This window comes from Gobio gobio, assembly GCF_949357685.1.
Source record: "Gobio gobio genome assembly, chromosome: 17".
Taxonomy (NCBI): Eukaryota; Metazoa; Chordata; class Actinopteri; order Cypriniformes; family Gobionidae; genus Gobio; species Gobio gobio.
The window spans coordinates 9,363,536-9,385,255 of NC_137110.1; the positions used below are offsets into that span (position 1 = coordinate 9,363,536).

General features: G+C 38.2%; 1 protein-coding gene across 1 annotated transcript in view; it reads left to right on the forward strand.

Moving 5' to 3' along the window:
• Positions 1-21,720, forward strand: part of grm4 (glutamate receptor, metabotropic 4) — a 288,386-nt gene that overhangs the window by 148,252 nt on the left and 118,414 nt on the right. The window contains exon 3 of the mRNA XM_079841186.1: positions 15,429-15,645. Coding sequence (XP_079697312.1) covers positions 15,429-15,645 — 217 coding nt within the window. The remainder of the gene's footprint in view (positions 1-15,428; positions 15,646-21,720) is intronic.

A 21,720-nucleotide genomic window follows, 5' to 3' on the forward strand; every position in this document is an offset into this window, starting at 1 on the left:
TTGAACAACAGATTTTATTGGCTGCTATGTGTGTATTATCACTCTCCTGTATCTTTGACATAAATGTCATTAAATAAAATAAAATTGAATGGTACAGGGTATTGGATATGGCATTTTCAAACCTGAAAAAGAAAACCTAAATCACTGCTTTCAGTGCTTTGAATGAGAAATGTTTCTCTTCTCTGCTTTAGAACCATTTGAAATTAAATAGAGCAATAATAACAGCCAACTTTTTCCAGCAGTGAACATAAGTGTTTTAATTCATCAGTAATCTCCCTCCGCCTCAGCCATCTTGATTGTTGTTGTTGTTATGACCCCGGAAGTAATTGAAACTTCACAACTTTATTGTCCAACTCAAGGCCAGAAAATAAACGATGACATAATCGATTATGGCACTTAGCCGCATCGATGCTGAATCGTGCATGCCCCGCATTGCGATGCATTGCCGAATCGATTATTGTTGACACCACTACTTAAGGGTGTGTAACACCACTAAATAACCCATAGATTGATCATTACTGTGACACATGAAACAAGAAACACAACTTGTAATTAGAAAAAAAGTACCGTTTCATTAATTTACTTGCCATGCTTGAAAACTGAATTTCGGACCTAACCACGGGAAATGATGACGGAATCACGTGATATTTGGCAGATCCGTCAAGGGTTGTGTGCTGAACGTGCTGTCATAACTTGGAATGCAAATGTAGTCAAGGGCTCTGAGAAAATCGCTTTGTTACTTGTTACTTTCGCCCCGGTTCTCCCCTACATTTTCCAGTCTTCGGCGTCACAACAGAAATCATTCTTATATGCTGATTTGCAGCACACTAAAAAAATAAAAAATTGCACTGCATACAAATAAATGTTTTATTAAAGTAGTTCGGGAGGAACATGTCAAAATAAGCTACTCAAGTGTCACCATCTGTCTACAATCAGTAATCAACATATCTACCCAGTCAGCACGAAGGCAAATATATAATCATAGTCAAACTCACCTAAGGATTCTCTACATTCTTCAGAATCCCTCCACCACCCCGTCTCCTCTCACTCACTAGGTTACGTCCTATACCTGGGGGGTCCTATACTCTGCATTTGGGCCAATTACCAAGCTCAGAGCCCTCTCCCCGGACAGCAAGCCAAATATGTTTACCAACTTAATCTATCCGACTTATTTGTAAGTGTGAACTTGTGAATAATAATTTTCAAATATATTTATAGTAGGAAATTTACAATATATCTTCATGGAACATGATCGTTTCTTAATATCCTAATGATTTTAGTCATAAAAGACCCATACTATTGCCACAAATATACCCGCCAAGAGGGGACCCGTGTTTCTGGTCATTTTAAAGAAACAAAACTTACATACAAAATTTTGTTTTAAGGTCTTTTTTTCATAATATAACTTCAAATGTGCATTTTTTTATTTTTTTAAAAACATGCCAAGAGGGGACCTGACCGATGTCTACCTATCCAACAGGGGACCTCCATAGCCTGCAATGGAGCTGTGTGTGTTATACATAATGTTATATATATAACACACACACACACACACACACACACACACACACACACACACACACACACACACACACACACACACACACACACACACACACACAGACAGCCATCGAAAGTGCGTATACAGTATATCTGACTGTTATATCTAGTACTTTAAAGTAGTTCTAAATATAGTGAACATTTTCTTTGGATATTGCCTTTCTTATTGTTCAGACACTCCCTCTCATTACCACAAATCATTGATTAATATCAATTTTGAAGTCAGTTGTACTGCTTCTTGTTTTTGTTTAATAAAAAACATTTATTTGAAAAAAAAAAAAGTATTTTGTAACATAAATGTTTTATACTGTCACTTCTGATCAATTTAATGCATTGCTGCTGAATAAAAGTATTAATTTAAAAAAATAAAACAAATGGTTAACACTTTATTTCGAAAGGTCCACTTTAGACATTCTTCTAACTATAAGTAACTTTGAAACTACATGCCAACCAACTCTCATTTGAGTATTGGCAGACTATAGTAGACTGTTAGATGCTAGGATTTGGGTTAGTATAGAATGTAGTTGTGCTTCCACCGAAATTACCCAGAACAATTTGTCTCAGCAACTTTTTTTCCCAGACCGGTTGCTGTCTGCGTTTCCATCGGGGTCTAAAGTACCGTGAAGATAAGACAAATTAGTATGGTTGCGTATGATTACACACAAATTTCCTGATTGATTTTGTCCCCCGCATATAAGCTTAATAAAGCCTGAATCTCGTTGTCGGTTTACCCGGAACTTCATTTAAACCCTGGTCCCTGCGGTCGAGTACCTACCCAAAGTTCATAGTTCCTGGGGAAAGTTCCTGCGGTGGAATCGTGGCTTTGGTAGGATGTCTTTTTGAAGGACCATCAAAGCATAGTGTTAGCGGAAATTATGCAGACAGTACTAATACATAATACTCAAATGATAGTTAGTATAATGTCCATCAAAAATAAGGTTTTACTTAAAATTGTGCTGAACTTTTGAACGGTAGTGTGCAATGCTAAATGTTTGCTAGTAGTATGCTAAGGTACATTTGTGTGCATTGCATTGTAAGATGCAGTACCAGTGTTTTCTGTTGTATACTGTATTACTGCCATGCATCCCTGCAGGAAATGTAGTGTGCATCACTAGTAGTGGTGTGGTATGTAGGAGTAGTATAGTAGCTTCCTATGCATATCCTTTGCGCATGAAAGAGGGAAAGGTGCATTGCATTTTAAAGTTTCCATTATAAATGGTTAAACCACACTACAACTAATCATGGGATATTTATTTCATTCGATTCGGCCGTGTATGTTTTTTAAATGGCAGCGGTGACATGCTATTACACCAACATTAAGTAATTTTCAAGGGAAGATTTGACCCAGCAACAAATAGATCAGCAACAATCATGCTATTAATGCGTCATCTAGAGTGGTTCAATTTGCAGTCAAATAGATAAGTAAGAATGTATGGTTTAGGCAGGCTGAGATGGCCCCAAAAGCTAATCACCATAATTAAGCAGGTGGTATTTTCTCTTGCCAATATTTCACCGACATCAGCCACTGAGAGCTCTAGAGCATCGAGGCAGCTCTGAATAATTGATGCCGCTTGTGAGCATTTATAATTTACGCCTTTATCCATCTGAGAAAGCTAGCAAGGCAGTGTCATTGAGGAATTCTCTAACATTGGGTTTATCCTGCACATCTTGTTAATGGCACAGTTTATTGCCTCCATGGCCACTCTATTCAACATCTCGCACCCCAGTAGTAGCAAAATGCCGATTCAGATGAGCTATATGAAGTCATTTTCCTTTGGGTGTGTTTAATTGTAGCCGACTCATTGTTTTCCATCACAAGTCTTGCTTTTAATGTAGCGAAATGAGATTTTTCCTTAGATGAAAACAGGGGAAACAAACAAGAGGAGCTAACAAGTGTTTCCGTAAGCCATTGTTAGGCTATCTATCGATCCTTTAGGGTGCTAACATGTTGGCTGTTCCACCAGGATCTTATTAATTTCTTCTGTGTAGTCGACTGTAAAACCATCACTCATCGATGGTCTCTAAACTCAGTGTGGAAGATTTGACATTTCTCACTGACAGTGCTGATTAACACATACTCGTTGTTGAACATGTCTAATTTCTTGATTAATGTTCTTTAAACAGAGGGGGGAAAGAGCATGAAAGAGGTTGTTTTTGGAAAATTTCCAGCTCAACTGGTTTAAACCGTGTAAAAATGGCAATTTGTTTAGAGAGATTAAATCTCAAAGCAGCTTTTCTACCATATTAGGGGATAATGCGCTGTACTGGGGTTTTCTCCAAAAGTAACCCAGACAATATAAGCAAACATCCTTAGAATATTATACATATTTGCAATAAGGATTACTTTATTATATTTATGCTCCCAAAATAACAGGTACTTGAGGATTCTGTGAATGCCTCTGAAGTATTTAGCTAGTGGTCTTGGACAAAAACAACCTGATGATGAGTCTATTCTGTTTAGATTGCTTGGTTTCGGTTCCCCTGCGGTGCCTATATCGGAAACCTTCTTTGAGTCTTCGCTTCGATAAGCTCCTCTCATGCTGTCAACCTTAACAAGTGGCTTGTTGATCTGCTTGAAGAAGATAATGAACTGACAAAGCCTTACTGTACCTTCTCCAACTAGAGGTCCTTCCTAGCTCAGACATTTTACCTCTGATCAGTAGTTTGACCTTTTCCAAATGATATTCCCAATTTCCAATTCATCACTTCGTCCGCCTGAATTACCCAGCGCTGTGCTACCTGAGAGCCTCATTACTGTAGAAATGTATAGAAGGAACCGCTCAGTCAAGCATCTGGAGTTCAGTCTGAAAATGAATCCCATAATAATTTGATTGACCAGGGAAATGCCATAAGGAAACGCCACGGTGACAGTCTTCCCCGGAGACCAGAGATGCTAAAGGCGATAAGCATGACTAGATGCCATTTTCCAGTGTGCAAAAGAGCACTAAATCTACAAAGGTCAGGACTGAGTGATGGAGATATTAAATAGAGATCTGAGGCATGCTGGGAAATATTATTCACAGTGAGTCAGTGTCTCCAGCTATAGAGCAAGATCTGCTTATTAATCAACAGACTTTTTATTTGACGTATGCACGATAAACACTGAATTTCAAAGGTGTGCCACTTCATGATTAATTAACCATCTTGTATTTCATACACACACTTCGTGTTTTATATTCAGCTTTTGAGTCCATATGGATGCCTGTTGGCGGAGGTTTTCAGAATTGCACTGAAGCATCAGGTGAATTTGGTTTCGAGGTCAGTGGTTCTCAACTGGTGAGTATGTTCTGATAAGGTCAAAACAAAGCTAAACGCAAGTGATTAAATGCAACAAACCATATAATCGTGCATTTAGGAGAGAAAAGAGAGGAGACAATGCTTCCTATATCTTTGCTTATTGATGTCAAAGGCTGTTTGTCCAGCCTGATCTCATAAGAATTTGTAGGTATTTGTTCAGAATGTTTTAGTTTACAGTTTGTTTGTTTGGATACAAGCTGATGTGTACTATATGTTCATACTGACAGCATCTAAAACATATTTAAATATTTATGTGTACACTAATTGTATACGTGTCTGACTTAAAAAAAAAAAGATATATACACTGCCCGGCCAAGAAAAAAAGTTGCTGTTTGGATTTAAATATGTAAGATTTTTGGATTCAAATATCCAAAAACCACTAGAACAATGTTATATATTTTGTTGACTTGTGAACTTACATTATCCCAAATCTTTCCAAGAATGTTTAAATCCAGAGAAATAAGCAATTTTAACCGGCATAATGAAAGCTCCACTGCTCTCGAGCCATGTGTCGCGCTCGTCTCTCATTAGCAATCGCTCCAGCGGCCTCATTACGCTACAACAGCTTTCAGCCCCACCCTGATTCATACTACAGTAACGTTAATAAATCTGTAATACATTAGCTCATCCATGAATATGATTCTGCTTGAGTCTAGGGTTGTGCAATTAATCGAAATTGTAATAAAATCGTGATATGAGCAAGTGTGATTTTTTAAAGATTTTTCCACCATCCTGTTGTGTCTAAAAACGCGTATTAATGGATTTTATCCACTATTTGTCAATTTTGGTAGCCTGGTTTAAACCAGACCATTCTAAATTTGCCGGAAGTAGAGTGGGTTTTCCCAGGCTACTATTTTGGCTGAGCTTTCAATGTTTTTACAGAAAGGGTGAAGCTGGTTCTTGTCGCATGACCTGCGGTGCGCTTGCGGCCTTCTGAAAATCTTAAGGCGCGGATGCGCCTGGAAAAAATATGCGTGCGTCTACATTTAAAATAGCGAACTTGACCGTGCAGAAATGTAGTGAAGTGTAGTGTGCAATCTGAATGCAGCATGTCTTAATCTAGCGCAAGAGCAGAGTCTGTTTAACATTAACATGGAAGAAAGCTCAGAAACAGGGAAGGTGAATTCAGGGCAGGATAAGGACCAGAAATTACATATTGTGCTTTTAAGAGTACATAATAATTGCAGTGATTATTATGTTTCTAGCATGTTATATGTATGGCAACAGTTCTTCTAACCCCTAATCTTGACCAAAAATGTATGCACCTCTTGATGGATATAAATGTTGTGATGTTATTTCCATCAAGAGGTGCATCCATTTTTGGTCAAGATCTTGTATTGCCAATGCAAGAGTCCAGCACTCTGTAAAGTCTCCTCCAGCACATCCCAAAGCTTTTGAATTAATTTAAGGTCTGGACTCAGAGGGGCTGATTCATGTGTGAAGATGTGTGAAAATGATTTCGCAATTTGAGTCTGATGCATCTTGACATTCTCCTCCATGATGTGTCTTCCTACATGGTTGTTTAAGAAATGAAAAGCCACAAACTCATTTAGGGTTAGAAGAACTGTTGCCAAACATATAACATGCTAGAAACAATAATTCTGTCAGGATCACTATCGTCAAAGATAATGGACAAGTAGCATAATTTGGATCGGCGGTATGGTTCTGTTCTGGGCAAGTACTCCCTGCGCAGGGAGAGCAGTGATAAACCCCGCTAGGGTAAACAGAAGCAATGATGTATTGCAGATAGCATTAATATCAATATTAAAATTTGGGAATTTAGTCTGATTCAAGGGGAATCAGAATGCCAAATCCTGACTGACGAGAGGAGGAGCTGGGGATGGAGACGAGTAATTCACCCTTCGCCGCAAGTTTGATTGACAGGCGATCGGACCAATCACATCTCCGAATCTGCCATTTTGTCTGACAAAGCAGTCAGGAGAGTTCGTAGATTAACGTTGGTGGAATTGAACTTGGAAAAACGGTGTGTACTGACGTCTTTCCGCGGTTGAAACATCATTTCTTTTAGTGTTCATTCATGTTAATTTCATGCTTATCAATGAACTAGAAGGAAGAGATCATCGGTTCGCGAGCAGCTTTAAAGTTCCTGTTGTTCGTGATCCCATTTTTCAAACTTTAGTTAGTGTGTAATGTTGCTGTTAGAGCATAAATAATACCTGTAAAATTATAAAGCTCAAAGTTCAATGCCAAGCAAGATATTTTAAATCTTTCAAAGTTCCCTTTCAAAGCCTACAGCGAACAGCCGGTTTGTACTACATCCCTGTACTTCCTGCTTTAATGACGTCAATTGAACAGTTTGTTGACTAACCTCCGACCTCAAGAATACACAAAAAAGGGGGCGTGGTCTTGTTGCTCTCCCACGTGGAGAAGAGGAAGTGTTGCGTTTGTAGAGTGTGTTTGTCGCCATGTCGTCGAGACGCTGTTATTTTCATCCCGGGTCTGATTCCGGGTCAAATTGATACGGTAATATAGACATGTTTACAATAACATTGAGCGCAGGCATCTCCCCGTTATGGTAAGAGACGTGACCTTTCCGGGCAACGTGTGCTAAGCTGCTGTCGAATCACAACACGGGAACCGCTGGCACAATCAGAACTCGTTACGTATTTCTGAAGGAGGGACTTCATAGAACAAGGAAATCATCAGGCCGTTTTTAGGACAGTGCAAACAGCGGTATACAGATGAGTAAATTGTGTGAAAAATACTGTGTTTTTTTACACGCGAAACATGAACACGTTATATTGCACACTGTAAACACAATCAAAGCTTCAAAAACACAGGAAAAACGGGACCTTTAACTGAGGCGCTAGAGTGATCACGACACATTAAAAAGCCACAAAACGGTATTTATTGTTTACATTTCTTTAAAAAAATGACCATTTCAAAGTTGAGACTTTGTTTCAAATCAAAAGTAACTTGCTCTGTCCTGTCTGTCGGCGTGTTGTCAGTGTCCTCTTTGCTCTGCGATGTATTTTCTATACGTGAGAACGTGTGTGGTGTGAGAGCGCCATGGCTTGTCAGACATAGCAACAGTAACTAAAGGGGGCGGGTCTTTGGGAACGGTCAATTAGCTCTGGAGAAACGCGATGCCTGCTGATAGTACTGAAGGAGCTTATGCTGTGATAGGCATCGTATTCCTATAGGTAGACGTGATCAGCTGACAGTCAGCTGATGCGAGCTTGACTAACGTGACCTGCCAGAACTAACACTATACGCTTGATTCACTGCAATTATGATCCAGTCATAGACTATTAAGTCACAAAATACTACAACCCCAAATCAGAAAAAGTTGGGACAGTATGGAAAACGCAAATAAAGATGCAGAATCAAATGCAGTCTGGCATTCCTCAGTCCACTCAAAAACTTGTGTTATGCGAAGCAGATTTGTTAGAGGCAACACAACATCTGAGAAATTTTTACAAAATCCCCGATAATAGCCAGACATTCCTAGGAATCTCCTGAGTTCACGTTTAGTACGAGGCACTGCAAATTCTGTAATAGCTTGCACCTTCAAAGCAACAGGTCGAACCTGCCCTTGCCCCACCTGTTTCCCCAGGTAGGTAATTGTCGCTTTGCCAAACTCACACTTAGACAAATTAAGAGTGAGAGATGCATCCCGTAAACGATTAAAAACAGTACTCAACGTTGTCAAGTGCTCATCCCATGTATTCGAATAAACAACGATATCATCGAGGTAAGCTTTACAGTTTTCAGAAACACTACTGACTTCGTGATTGGTAGACAGGTGGAGGGTGGCGCTTCAAGCCAAAACACAACATGTCAACATCAACATCAGTTGAGGGCTGCAACTTCACTTTTAAAATGACAATATCTTGGCCGGACAACCGTTGTCAGTGATATAAGTATTTGAAATTAACATGATTTCTTAATGTCTAGTGACATATCAGGGCCATTTTATGGTTAATTGAAATACATTTCTTACATACAGTTCCTTTAACCATTTTACCTCATTACTAGCCCTAAATTGCTCCTGTCCCAACTTTTTTTGAAATGTGTTGCAGGTCTGAATGACAGGAAAGGATGCATATTTACAAATGACATGAAGTTGACCAGACAAAACATGAAATATTTTGTTCATATTGTCTGCAATGAAATACAAGTCAAAGTAAATTTAGAAATCACTTCTTTTTTTTTTTTTTGCGTTTTCCATACTGTCCCAACTTTTTCTGATTTGGGGTTGTATTATATACATATTTATACGTTTTTATTTTATTTTTGGGAAGACAGTTGCAGTTGATATCTAATCAAATCTTGGTTTGCAGACAAAGTAATCCATTTGTGAATGGAAGGCACTATAGAGACATGCCATTGACGGTAGAACAGATTGTCACACTGTCAGACAGGAGGGAAGCTTGGCCAATTCACCAGCAGATTTCTCAATTAGCTCACGGCCTTCAAAAAGGGTAGATTGAGTCTCTAAACGCCTCTGTGAGCACCAGAGATGCTGCAGTTTTGTGAATGGGCTCGTCTGGTCATGCAGTATGACTATAGAGAGATTGATAGTGCTAGCCTGGTCCTACCAGACTCTCGTACATTTCATTTGTACAGAGAGTCTGGCCACTCTCCATTGACAAGCGTTAACTTCCTTGAAGGCGGGTACTCTGTTGAAGTTTAAAACTATTGGATCTGCCCAGAGCCACTCTGGATCTGCCATAACCAACCGTATGTCTTCTCAAACTAGCGCACGACATCAACGTCATCGTTCTCAGCCACTCCCTCTGTTCGCTGATTGGACTGGTTAAAATTTGACCGGAGAAAACCAGAGAATATACAGCAATCCCAGACGGAGTACTGAAGGAAAATTGAGCAAGTTACAACATTTGGGATCCAGTGATTAAAAAATAAGGTGATGCCTTAGAACACATCACAACACTCATGCTCATTTCAATATACAATGACAAAATGCATGTATTTAGACCAACGCTCCTCCTAATTATTCAGGCAAATATTCACTGAAAATTGAGCCAGGCTTATGAAATTGTTACAATGGCTGACTGTAACTCTGTTTGCCTGGCTAGAATGTGTTCCAATCTGTTTTGTTCAATAATTACGCAGCGTTTTCTGCCATTCTGTTCTCACAGCTCAGCCATTTGCTGCCCTGCTCAGCTTGACAGTAACAGATGTGAAAATTGCATTGACTATCAGTGTAAACAACAGCTGATACCAGTTGAGAAGCCGTTAGATATGGAAGAAGGATATTTGTTTCAAATTAGTTTGTCCACAAACCTCTTCTGATTCGCCCGATGCCACCGCCACCAGATGCAAATAGCATATTTCTTGCATTTTGCTCATTCGTTGACGTATAAATGATAACATCTAAATACTGTGGCTCCATGCAAGTCATTCCCCTTCATTCACTCTATCTAATGACAACAAACAATGCAATAGAATAATTGCTTTTGATATACTTGACTTAAAGGACTACAATAAACACACCTTGCAAATGGCTATTTATCACAGAAACGCTAGTTGTGACCTTTGCTAATACCAGTCAAACATAATTATGCAAACGTTGTGTGTGTATGCGCACATGGCTTGCAGCAATGCATAGGGATAGTCACATTAATTTCATACAAAGCTGCCGCGTATGATTAGGTGCCCTTCACCTAGACCGTCTGTTTAATAAATCTTATTTTAAATTACTTCTGACATGCACATGTTAGCAGAAGCAACAGCTGTAACCTTTGGTTCTCTCCTCAAGAACACCTCTGAGGTTTGGAAACAAAGAAAAGAGATTCATCACAATCCTCTTTCTGTCCCTCGTTTCGGCATGGAATATTAAATAAATCTTTGTTAGAGAAATCAGCAGGGTGACTTGAACCATTTCAATGACATTTACAAATAATTCAGCAATGCCAAGGTTTAGTATAGGGTCAAATCCGGCATATAAACAAGCTTTTTTTCAATGCAGACAAATGTTTTTCTTAAACATTAATGTAGAAATTATAGTTATTGGTTTAGCTGCGGAAAATGACAGCCTTGAAAATGTCTTTGTCATCCAGAGTAATGTCAGTCAGAAAATCTCAGCAATATTTTGAGTCTTCATTACTTGGTGTGCACACGTCCATCCGCACTTGTCACATTCGATGCCTTGTGAGTTAGCTTCTTCCCTGTTGAGTAATGCATTAAGTTATTGGCCCTGACAGAATTTGTATACATATATTTTAGCATATCCCTGGTTGAAAACATCAACATGTGCTGCAAATATATCAGCGTCACAGATCTTCTTGGGGACGTTTTTTTTTTGGTGTAATGTTGTAAATGATGTAAATGTTTACTTCTTCATACTAGTATTTTGCTTTATCTGCTTAGAATAGTTCTGCAATACTTTGCCTTTTTAATTACTATTACCATTTTTCTATATTTTTTTGGATATTTATTTGAATACTTGATACTGCTGTTAGATGCGTTATTTAATTTGCTACTAACTTGAAGAAAAATCTGAAGACTAACTTCCATTGTTTTAATTTAATTTGTTATTATTCATATTAATATGTAACTTTTTAAATAAAGGGGTGTTATCAGTTGCATATTCGTTTCAGCTGTGGTATCAAGAATTATAAAATTCTACTGGTATTGGTGGCAATCCTGTTTTGGTCTAAACTACAGCACTTTGTTTCCTGTACGTGTGTGTGTGTGTGTGTGTGTGTGTGTGTGTGTGTGTGTGGTCCTTACATAAGTCACGCACCCTCTGCAGGTGTGGGTATTTCCCATCCAATGCAATTTTCACTGAAGTGAAGATAAATCACAATATGGTGAAAAAATAGCAAACTCATATATTATGTGAAAAATGTTAGTTTTAAACTAAAGACTTTCCAACAAGTAATTTAAAGTTCCTACTAACTAGTCAGAGGAACAGGCAGTCATTTGGTTGTTATTTTTAGAGATTACATTTGCTTTTCTGTAACACTGTGTTGGCAGTGCTTATTGAGAAATCTGGCCAAACAAAACCAAAACCTAGGCACATGGCTCAATACAACAGTTTTTTGAAATCCTAAAACTGTCCAGGTTTAAAGGTGCAGTGTGTGAGTTTTAGCTAGTGGTTAGGTTGTGAATTGCAATCTCACAATGCTCACCCCTCCCTTTCGAAGCACATAGAGAAGCTATGGTGACCGACACAGGACAAAAATATTGTTCTCGGAGAGAGCAGAGAGTGACTAGCGCTCTCTAGAGAAGTTTGTCCATTTAGAGCTACTGTAGAAAATGGCGGCGTAAAATGGTGATTTCACTGTAACGGGACCCGTGGTGTATGGAGATAGAAATGGCTCATTTTAAGATAATAAAAACATAACGGTACATTATGTAAGGTCTTTATACTCCACTGAAAACATAGTTATGTATATTATATTGCATTTCCGTCAATAGATCCTCATATATACTACACACTGCACCTTTAAATTCCAGATTTTCAATATGTTGTCAGATGTTTAGATCCCAATATAAACATTATGGGCCCTATCATACACTCAGCGCAATGCAACGGCAGGTGCGACGCAAGTGTTTTTTGCTAGTTTCAGCCCAACGCAGTTTTCATTTTCACGTCCAGTGCCCACGTTGTTTAAATAGCAATTGCACTCGCGCCCATCTGTTCGCCCATGAGTCAATACCGCAGTAGCAGGTACACATCGCGCGTACACTCTGCTTGTTACACTGACGTGCAGCAGCACACACACATGCCAAATATGAAAAATAAAATGATTACAATGTAAAAGATTATTATTTTGTACATAGATAAAAACGGCTACATGTCAAAATGGATGGTCATTGCATGTATCAGAATAATTTGCAGTAATGAATAAAATTGGCTAATTATTTGACCAATCCTGGAAATACACATGTATTTAAACTGACTTGTCAGGTTGAGAGTATCTATATTCATGTAAATAGCAATCCACGGAGATGACACTCTGCTTGGTTTATTGCACAAAACACACCCATGACTCCTTAAGAGACTAGGTACAACCTAGTAGGAACTTTGCTGCCGTACCATGGGTGCAGCAGGCGCAATGATATTATACAGCGCCTGAAAATAGTCCCCAGTTAGGGAACTTCCAGCGTGACCTGCACTAAGTTTGTGTAGTTGCAGGTATTCTGGTTCAAATAGATACGGTTCAGGATCTCCACCAAAGTAAAAATCTTCTGAATCGTCTCTCACAAATGTCTCCATGGTTACAAGGCACGCTCCTTGTAGGGTTGGTCAGGTCGGTTATGTTGACAGAATTTAGGAATATCATTGCGCTGCTGCACCCATGGTACGGCAGCAAAGTTCCTTGATTATTACGCAGGATTGAGAGTATAGTTCCTAGCCATATCGGCCTAGAAAATCACAACTTTTCATTTTGTGTTGGTCTTAGTACACGATGTAACTACAGAAGAGTCAAGTTTTAAATAGGAAAAATATCGAAACTCTGTGGTCTTTTTTTTTTAGCAAGATGCTAACGGTCTAATCAGATTCAACAATCTATGCTAAAAGTGCTACTGCCAGATCCAGAGATCGGCTGAATGGATTTGAAAACGGTAAAACTCAACTGTTTAACTCTAGGGGAGTTGGAAAATGAGCCTATTTTCAAAAATAGTGGAGTGTTCCTTTAAACTAGCAAAAGTAGATTCGGACCTAAGTGCACCTGACCATGCTTCAGACCATGTGCTTAGATCGTTAAAATAGGGCCCTTTATCTGCATCCATGTAGGTATAATATTGAATGGTAAATATTTAACCACTATGCAAATTGGTGATGAGCTGCTGTTGGTGTCAATCCATTGCTCGTGAAGTTGAACCAATGCACTAAATGTGCAACAGACAGCAACATCATGTTTACTCACTGAATGCCAACATTGTGTGACCATGCAAGGCATAAGAGCTGCTTTTCAGTCTGTCACTATTTCGCTGACCTGCAAAATTATTGTATGAAGAGCAAGCCCCCTAGCTACCCAGAGGCATTGCTAGCATGCATATTCTATATCTCTATATATATAGAGCAATATGTACTGTTAATATGGCAATTATGGGCAAACATTCAACATTATGTAATTATATGAACCCATAATTCTGATGTCCATCTGAAACCAAATATTAATTGCAGCTTTTTATTTACTTAATTTAATTTGTGGAGATAAGCTAAGTTAAGATTTCTAATATTTAACATAATGTTATTTAAAATATGCTGAATTGTATAACAAGGTTCAAGCTAAATGTTTTACATATTCTCTATTAAAAAAAAAAGTACTAGCCAATATCACGGTGTACAATGACTGACCTGCAGTCTTTTAGGATCTGAAAAAGAGCCTCTCGTTCTGCCATTGTTTAGACGGATATTTTGTTGTCCTCTACGAAGATGAATTTATGATCCCTTTTAATGGAGCCATACCGCTGGTATTATGTCTGCAGAGAGTGGGCTTAAAAGCCAGAGTATGTTCACAATAGCCAAGTTAATAAACTTGTATAAATTACAGTCTTGGTGGTGCAAGCCATCCATTATGTTATGCCTGACATTAGCTTAATGTATTCCGAGCATCACCAGCGATTCATTTTATGGTGATTGCTTAAGTTTCACATCACGCCTGATTTGTGTGTCTGTTGTTCGTTGTAGCCTGTGTATGAATTCTCAACACGATTGAGTTGGGGAAATCCTTAAGGGGTTAGTTCACCCTTTTTCTCTCATAATTTACTCACCCTCATGTCCGCATTTTTCTTAAGAACTCAGAAGACGACATTTTGAAGGGCTTAAATCTTTTGGGATATTTTGAATTATTCAAAAGCACCATAAAAGTATCTAAAAAAGTAATCCACATGATTTGTTATATTGAAAGCCTTCTAAAGCTATACGCCAGCTTTGTGTGACAAACATGTTGAAACTGAAGCTGATAATGTGATATTCTTCCACTTTAGTGGACCATTGTGACAGGTTTATTGAGTCAAATGAGCTGAGGTCAAGAATCAAAATAGTGCGGGAATCATTGAGAAGGTTTTGTGAAGCAAATCATTTGAATCATTGAAAAGATCCAACTCGAAATATTGTCAGACAAAAAAATAAAAAATAAAATAAAAAATAAAATCCTGCAGACTCATTTGCTAGCATAGCTGTCAATCATTACTGTCAAACCAAACTTCCTTGAAAAAAGAACACTTGAACACACGCCAGCATGATAAGAACTACCAGAATCTTTGGGGGAAAGAAATTGAAGTGTAATTGAATGGGGAAATGTCACTCGAGATGAGCTATTCCTTTAAGAGACTCTTGTCTCATTGGGGTTCCTGTAAACTAGTCTGTGAAAGTGCGGTAGTTGTTGACCAGTTTGTTGTTGCTTTCCACACACATCTCATTTCTGAACGGACTGTCCTCGTTCCTGCGGTCTTGAGTGTACCACCTGTGGCTGTGTAAGAGAGAGCTTAGTAGGGGATGTAGTCTGGGATGATGGAGCGTGTTATAATCTGTCAGGGGTGAGCACAGAAGCAGCAGGGGTTTTGGGGAATTGTGTACTTCAATACCTGATTCTGAATAGGATATATGTTTCTGTCTCCTCCTACAGATTCCCCAGGTGAGTTACGCCTCCACGGCTCCTGAGCTGAGTGACAACACTCGTTATGACTTCTTCTCCCGCGTGGTGCCGCCGGACACCTACCAGGCACAGGCCATGGTGGATATTGTCAGGGCCATGCGCTGGAATTACGTCTCCACGGTGGCGTCGGAGGGGAATTACGGAGAGAGCGGCGTGGATGCCTTCATCCAAAAATCTCGGGAAGAGGGTAAGAAAATGTTCGCATTCAATTTGAGAATATTTTTGAAATTTGTTTACTTTAGCCAAGAATATTGTCATGCAGCATAGACTTTATTGTAACTTATTTTGACTGAAAAAAGCGACCAACCACAATATTTGCATATTTGCACTGGTGTGCATAACTGTATCGAATGTACAGTTTACTTAAGTATTTTTGTAATGTATTTCATATAATACAATATTAATGAAATAAAAGGCCGCTTAAGGGTACTTAAAGGGGTTAGTTCACTCAAAAATGAAAATTATGTCATTAATTATTTACCCTCATGTTGTTCGACACCTGCAAGATCTTCGGAACACAAATGAAGATATTTTAGTTGAAATACGATGGCTCAGAAAGGCCTCCATTGACAGCAATGACATTTCCATAAAAGGTACTTAAGACATCGTTACAAAGTCCATATCTACTCACTACAGTGGTTCTACAATAGTTTTATGAAGCGACGAGAATAGTTTTTGTTTTTGTGCGCAAAAAAAAAAATCAAAATAACGACTTTATTCAACAAGTTTCTTTCTTCCGCCTGGGCCTTTGACGTGAACTCACGAAGCACCATGACGCATGCGCGAGAATATGACTTTCATTTCGCGGCTTTGATAAGGCACTTTTACGTGCACTTTACGTTTCTCATGGTTCGGGCCGCCAGGAAATGCACACTTTAGCCCCATTTTGACCACTACGCCAATACCTAAAGCACAATCAATGTAGAATTCAACAGCTTAGATACGGCGTGTCTTCCTCTGCTTGTAAACAAAGCTCTTCGCTTCCGGGTCATGTGTCAGAACGGCGGTTCTACGTTAAATTCTCGCGCATGCGTCGTGGTGCTTCGTGAGTTCACCCAATGCAAAAAGTCCCTGGCATGCCTGAGGAAGATCGAAAGATCGAAACGTTGCAATGAAAAAATAAATCATTTTTAATTGCAAGTTGATAGTGTGTGGGACTTTTTGCATTGGTTGATAATTGGACTTTTTTGTCCTGCTCTCCTACGCACCTATCACACACAGGTGTGCGACGTTTATGTGATTGATTGCTTCGTGAGTTCACGTCAGAGGCCCAGATGGAAGACAAGAACTTGTTGAATAAAATCGTTATTTAGATTTTTTTTTCTGCGCACATAAACTATTCTCGTCGCTTCATAAAATGATTGTTGAACCACTGTAGTGAGATGGACTTTGTAACGACGTCTTCAGTACATTTTATGGGTCTTGTGAGTGTAAGTTACATTGCTGCCAATGGAGGCCTTTCTGTGCCATTGGATTTCAACAAAAATATCTTAATTTGTGTTCCGAAGATGAACAAAGGTCTTACGAGTGTCGAACAACATGAGGGTAAGTAATTAATGATGACAGAATAAAATTTTTTGGGTGAACTAACCCTTTAACACTTTCTTAACATACTTAAGTATACGTTTTAAAAATTGCACATTTAGGGTGCTTTCACACTTGATTCGATTTCCTGGTCCAAACCCGAGTTCCATTGCTCCACCCTCCCCCTGCCCCCGCTGGACTGTGTTCAGATTTTATTATTTGGGTCCGAATCGCGGTGCGTGGCGGCAAAATCATAGCGTAGCTCACCTCAATTTTATATTTTTGTTTTTGAACCATTGGTTTTGTGTCCAAAGCTTCAGTACGAAATGACACTGGCGTCTTATCTGCCGCAAATGTACTGCAAATGCTCTAAAGAACGCTGAAGGCGAGCAGAAATAAGATTTACAGCTCTCTGCTTGCAGTATGTCAGTCAGGCTCGTCAGGAAAATGAGTGAAACACACACAAACACACATTTTTATCAAATCATACATCATTAATAGCGGTTCACTTCTGCGATTTAGTACGATTGTGTTCATATCAGCAGCGAACTGTACCGGAGTTCACATGAACCGTTCCCCAGACCCAAGGGAGTTGGAAGCAAAAAATTTGTGGGTGGGTCCAAAAAATTTTACTGGAGTAGATGCCATTTACATTAAGTGCAAATACCTCGCCAAAATTACGGAAGACACCAAATTACATACAGTGGTAATAGTGTAGTGTTTTGACCCAAATAGATCTGAGGTTTGAATCCGCCTTTTGCCGATCTCGCTCTACTCCCTTTTCTCATCACATATCAGATCGGAAAGGCATTTATTTTCAATAAAAATGAAGAAAATATTCGGAAAGTGGAAATAAAGCATCTAACGTGTGTTTAATAATAAAGTGTTTATCGGTTAGGGGTATGTGAACAGACATGCCATGAATTAAAGATGGTAAAAATGAGTGGGTCCAATATCATTGGTCTTAAAAAGTGGGTGGGTCTTGTCCCACCCTCATACAATGGTTCCGACGCCCATGCCCAGACCACATTTTTTAAACGGACTTGGGTACGGTTCATGGGTGCACACCCGAGTTCAGAAAGCGTTCACACCATCCAAACAAACTGTACTCTGACGCCAATCGTCAATTGTTTTTCAGTGTTACATTTAAAGTTAACATATTTTAGATGTACTAAAATGCAACTTCCTCATTACAACTGTGTAGTTACAAATATATTTAAATGCATAACATATTAGAATCAACAGAAATTACATTTAGTTTAGCATAAAAACTCAGGGGCGTCGGACTTGGGGTAAAACCAGTACTGATTACCAGGGCCCCAAGGGGAGAGATGGCCCGTGAAAAGTCTGGAATATATTTTAACATGGAACATGGGGGGTCCATCAGGACTGCCTATCTTGTGCTACGCTTGTCAGTATTCGGTAGTACACTTTAACCATATAAGTAGGCAAAAAGTAATTATAAAAAAGTGCATATAAAATGTATTTAAGTCTTGCTTAAAGGGGTCATGAATTGAGAAATCAAATTCTCCTTGATCTTTTGACATATAAAACGACATTGTACTACAAAACAAAAATGAATCCTGTAAGTTTCCGAACTCAAAACTTCCTTGTTAGTCCAAAAACAGCTATAGTGTATATTGGTGTTGTGCCGAATTTCGACTGCCTGCCAGAATTCTTCTGCCCTCCGCATGATGTCAGATGGTGACGTTGGTGCAGCTAAATCAATTTTAGTATGTTTGTGATTTTCTTTCTTTCTTTATTTGATTTGATTTATTTTATTTACATAGTTATTGCATCATTTTGTGGATATACATTGTTAGGTAAATGTCTTGAGAACATACTAAATAGTTTTGTATTTTTTAAATTCAATTAAATAAAATTTAATAAATAAAAAGCTGTTTGCTCTACAAAGGTTTTTGTAACCAATCTTTTCCAGCCAATTTATAGCACTCAAGAAAGCATTAAGAAAACTGATAAGAGGCTTCAACAGTAACGGTGCATGTGTTTTCTTTTTGTAGGCTTTTTTTTCATGTTCTACATAATTGTGACACACTCTGTGTTTACCGTTGCAGTTCATAGTACTCTATATACGTGACTAATTTGCATTTGTGTAGCTAAATTGTGTACAATATACTGTATACGGTATGTATAATAGGCTGTCATGTGTAAGTGGAACAAAGGAATGGAATTGTGGTAACAACCAAGTCACAACCAAGACTTAAAAATATGTAATACACATAAATGGCATGGACAAGACGCATCACATGGAAAAGCATGAACATTATTTTAAAATGTTTTTAATATGTAAAACTGTTACCCAATCATAGCAGAAGGCGTTTGCAGGAGAGGCTCAAAAACAGGATGGAAATTAGGTGATTTTGTTGTAAATATCTTGATAACACTATAAGTGAGCATCACAGAACATTTATACAATTTAAAAAAGCAGTTCATGACCGCTTTACTTAAGTAACTCAAACAAGCACTCTGAAGTTCAGCTAATTGCATTTAATATACATTTTAACTGTAATACATATTCATTTAATTGCAATTATCATTCAGTTGTTTCTGAAAACATTATATTCAGTTCACACTGAAGTAAATACTTTTAGTAAATTAATTCTATATTAATTTCGTTTTAAAATCTATTCTAAATTGTACTTATTGTTTCCTTCAGCAAATGTAAATCTAGTGGGTTTTTGTGGTTCCTCTCCACAGTTTTCAGAAATTAATTCAGCTTGAACTTAATGTACAGTCCCAACCCAACTTTGCATACTGAATTGCACTAGACTTTTCTTTCTGGCATCTATAGAAGCGTCTATATTGCATAAGTCTATTACTATCGATCTCTCGTCATTTCTTCCAATATCAAATATTAGTTTATTTCATTTTATCTAAAACGTAAACACTATTCTATTGCCTTGAAAACATAGATGTTTTTGTTTTTGGAGATGCAAATCTAGTTGTTTTGTGAAATGAATCCCATACTTTAAGCTTATAAGAAGTAGTAATATTTTCCAAAGATTTTCCTTCCCAACTGCATTTCCTTTCTGAGAAATGAAACTTCAAGTGCACTCCAGGGGGAAAGTAGTCTTGCAATTTGTGTGAGGAATACTGAGTTCAACCATTGATTTTCTTCAAAGTTCCTTCCAGAGTTCCCATATCTGTTACTCTCACTAGTGCTTCAGGTTAAGCTTAGCTGATAGGCAGGAACCAACATGTTGCCCCCTTGGCGGAGGATCCCAAGTTTTTGTTACCAGTAAATATCTACAAAACTTTTGCATTGCTCATGATGTAAATCAGGACAACTGATTTAAATGTAATCATTCTAAATTGTTACAAATCTTTAAAAGCGTCCTGAACTGCAGTGTTTTATTGTTTTATAATGTTTCCTGGGGTGCACTTATAATGCTAGTTTGGTGTTTACATCAAAAGTGTCATAATGTAGAAATAAAATGCATTTTCCTACCCTGAATTTAGCCTCTGATTTGAATGCTCTGCTTAAAGGGGCGTGTCTGCTGTGAGACTTCAGTGTACACACCCACTGTTGTGATTGGCTGCTGTGAGACTTCAGTGTAAACACCTACTGCTGTGATTGGCTAACATCTTTGAATATGAAATTTACATGTGGAACACTCTTGAAAACTTTTAGCATGTTTTATTACAGCTCTCAAGGTTAACTATTCATGAAAAGTGTTGATTAAAGCATTACATTTAGATATATGGCATTATATTTATTGTGGCATGAAAGTAGAGTTTAGATTCCCTGCCCGAGCCCGAACTTGTCGGGCCGATATTTCCCAGCACTATCCTCGGGCTGGGTCGGCCCGATCATTCATTTGTGTTTTTTTAACCATTACTTTATTAGCCTAATTGGGTGGGCAGAAAGCTATGCCATAATCAGAAAAATATATATTTTTAGCAAAGTAAGAACTAATACTACAACTAAGAAACACATGTGTACAAAGTTGTACAAGTCAGGATTAGTCTGAAAATGTGTGTTAAACTCACAGCACACGCAGTGATGAAGTGCAGCATTCTGAACAGAAACTTGCTGAGACGCCAGTCATAAGCTGCTCACGTGAACACTGCACATTGCCTATTTCTTTTCGTTTCGAATTCTTTTGTTTAAAAGTGGACATTTCAAGCTTTATATAAACATATTTCTCATGTCTGTGAGGCAAGTAGCCTGCTGAGTTTCGGTTTATTTATGAGACCCGCTCCAGTTCATGTGTAATGCAAGTGATCGCTCCCGCACCTTCGTGTCACGATTATAGTATTGCTATAGTCTATTTGCTTCTTATTTATTAAATCCAGGTAATTGGCTGACGAAACCTTGATTAACATTCAGATACAATTGATACAAAACGAAATTCACTTTAAAGAAATGCTTTCTACAAAACAAAACTTAATATTAAACAAAATATAATAACCAAAATCATTTCTGACCCACTCGCATCTTTGCACTTTTCATAATCAGATGAAATTTAAAAATGACATTATAATATTTAAACATAAATATGAAACAAAATACATTGTTTAATGGCTACAAAAAGTATAGTAGGCTACAGTTTAGATAAATGTCATGTCTGAGCGGATTTGAGCATTTTAACTGATGAGGGTTCATGAGTGGAGCGCTGGCATAGAGCGGATTATTGAGCATGTTGTGGCAATACTGTTGAGTCTGTATCGTAAAAGTCTGTTTGCAAAGTCTGCCAAAATTGTGACTGATTAACCA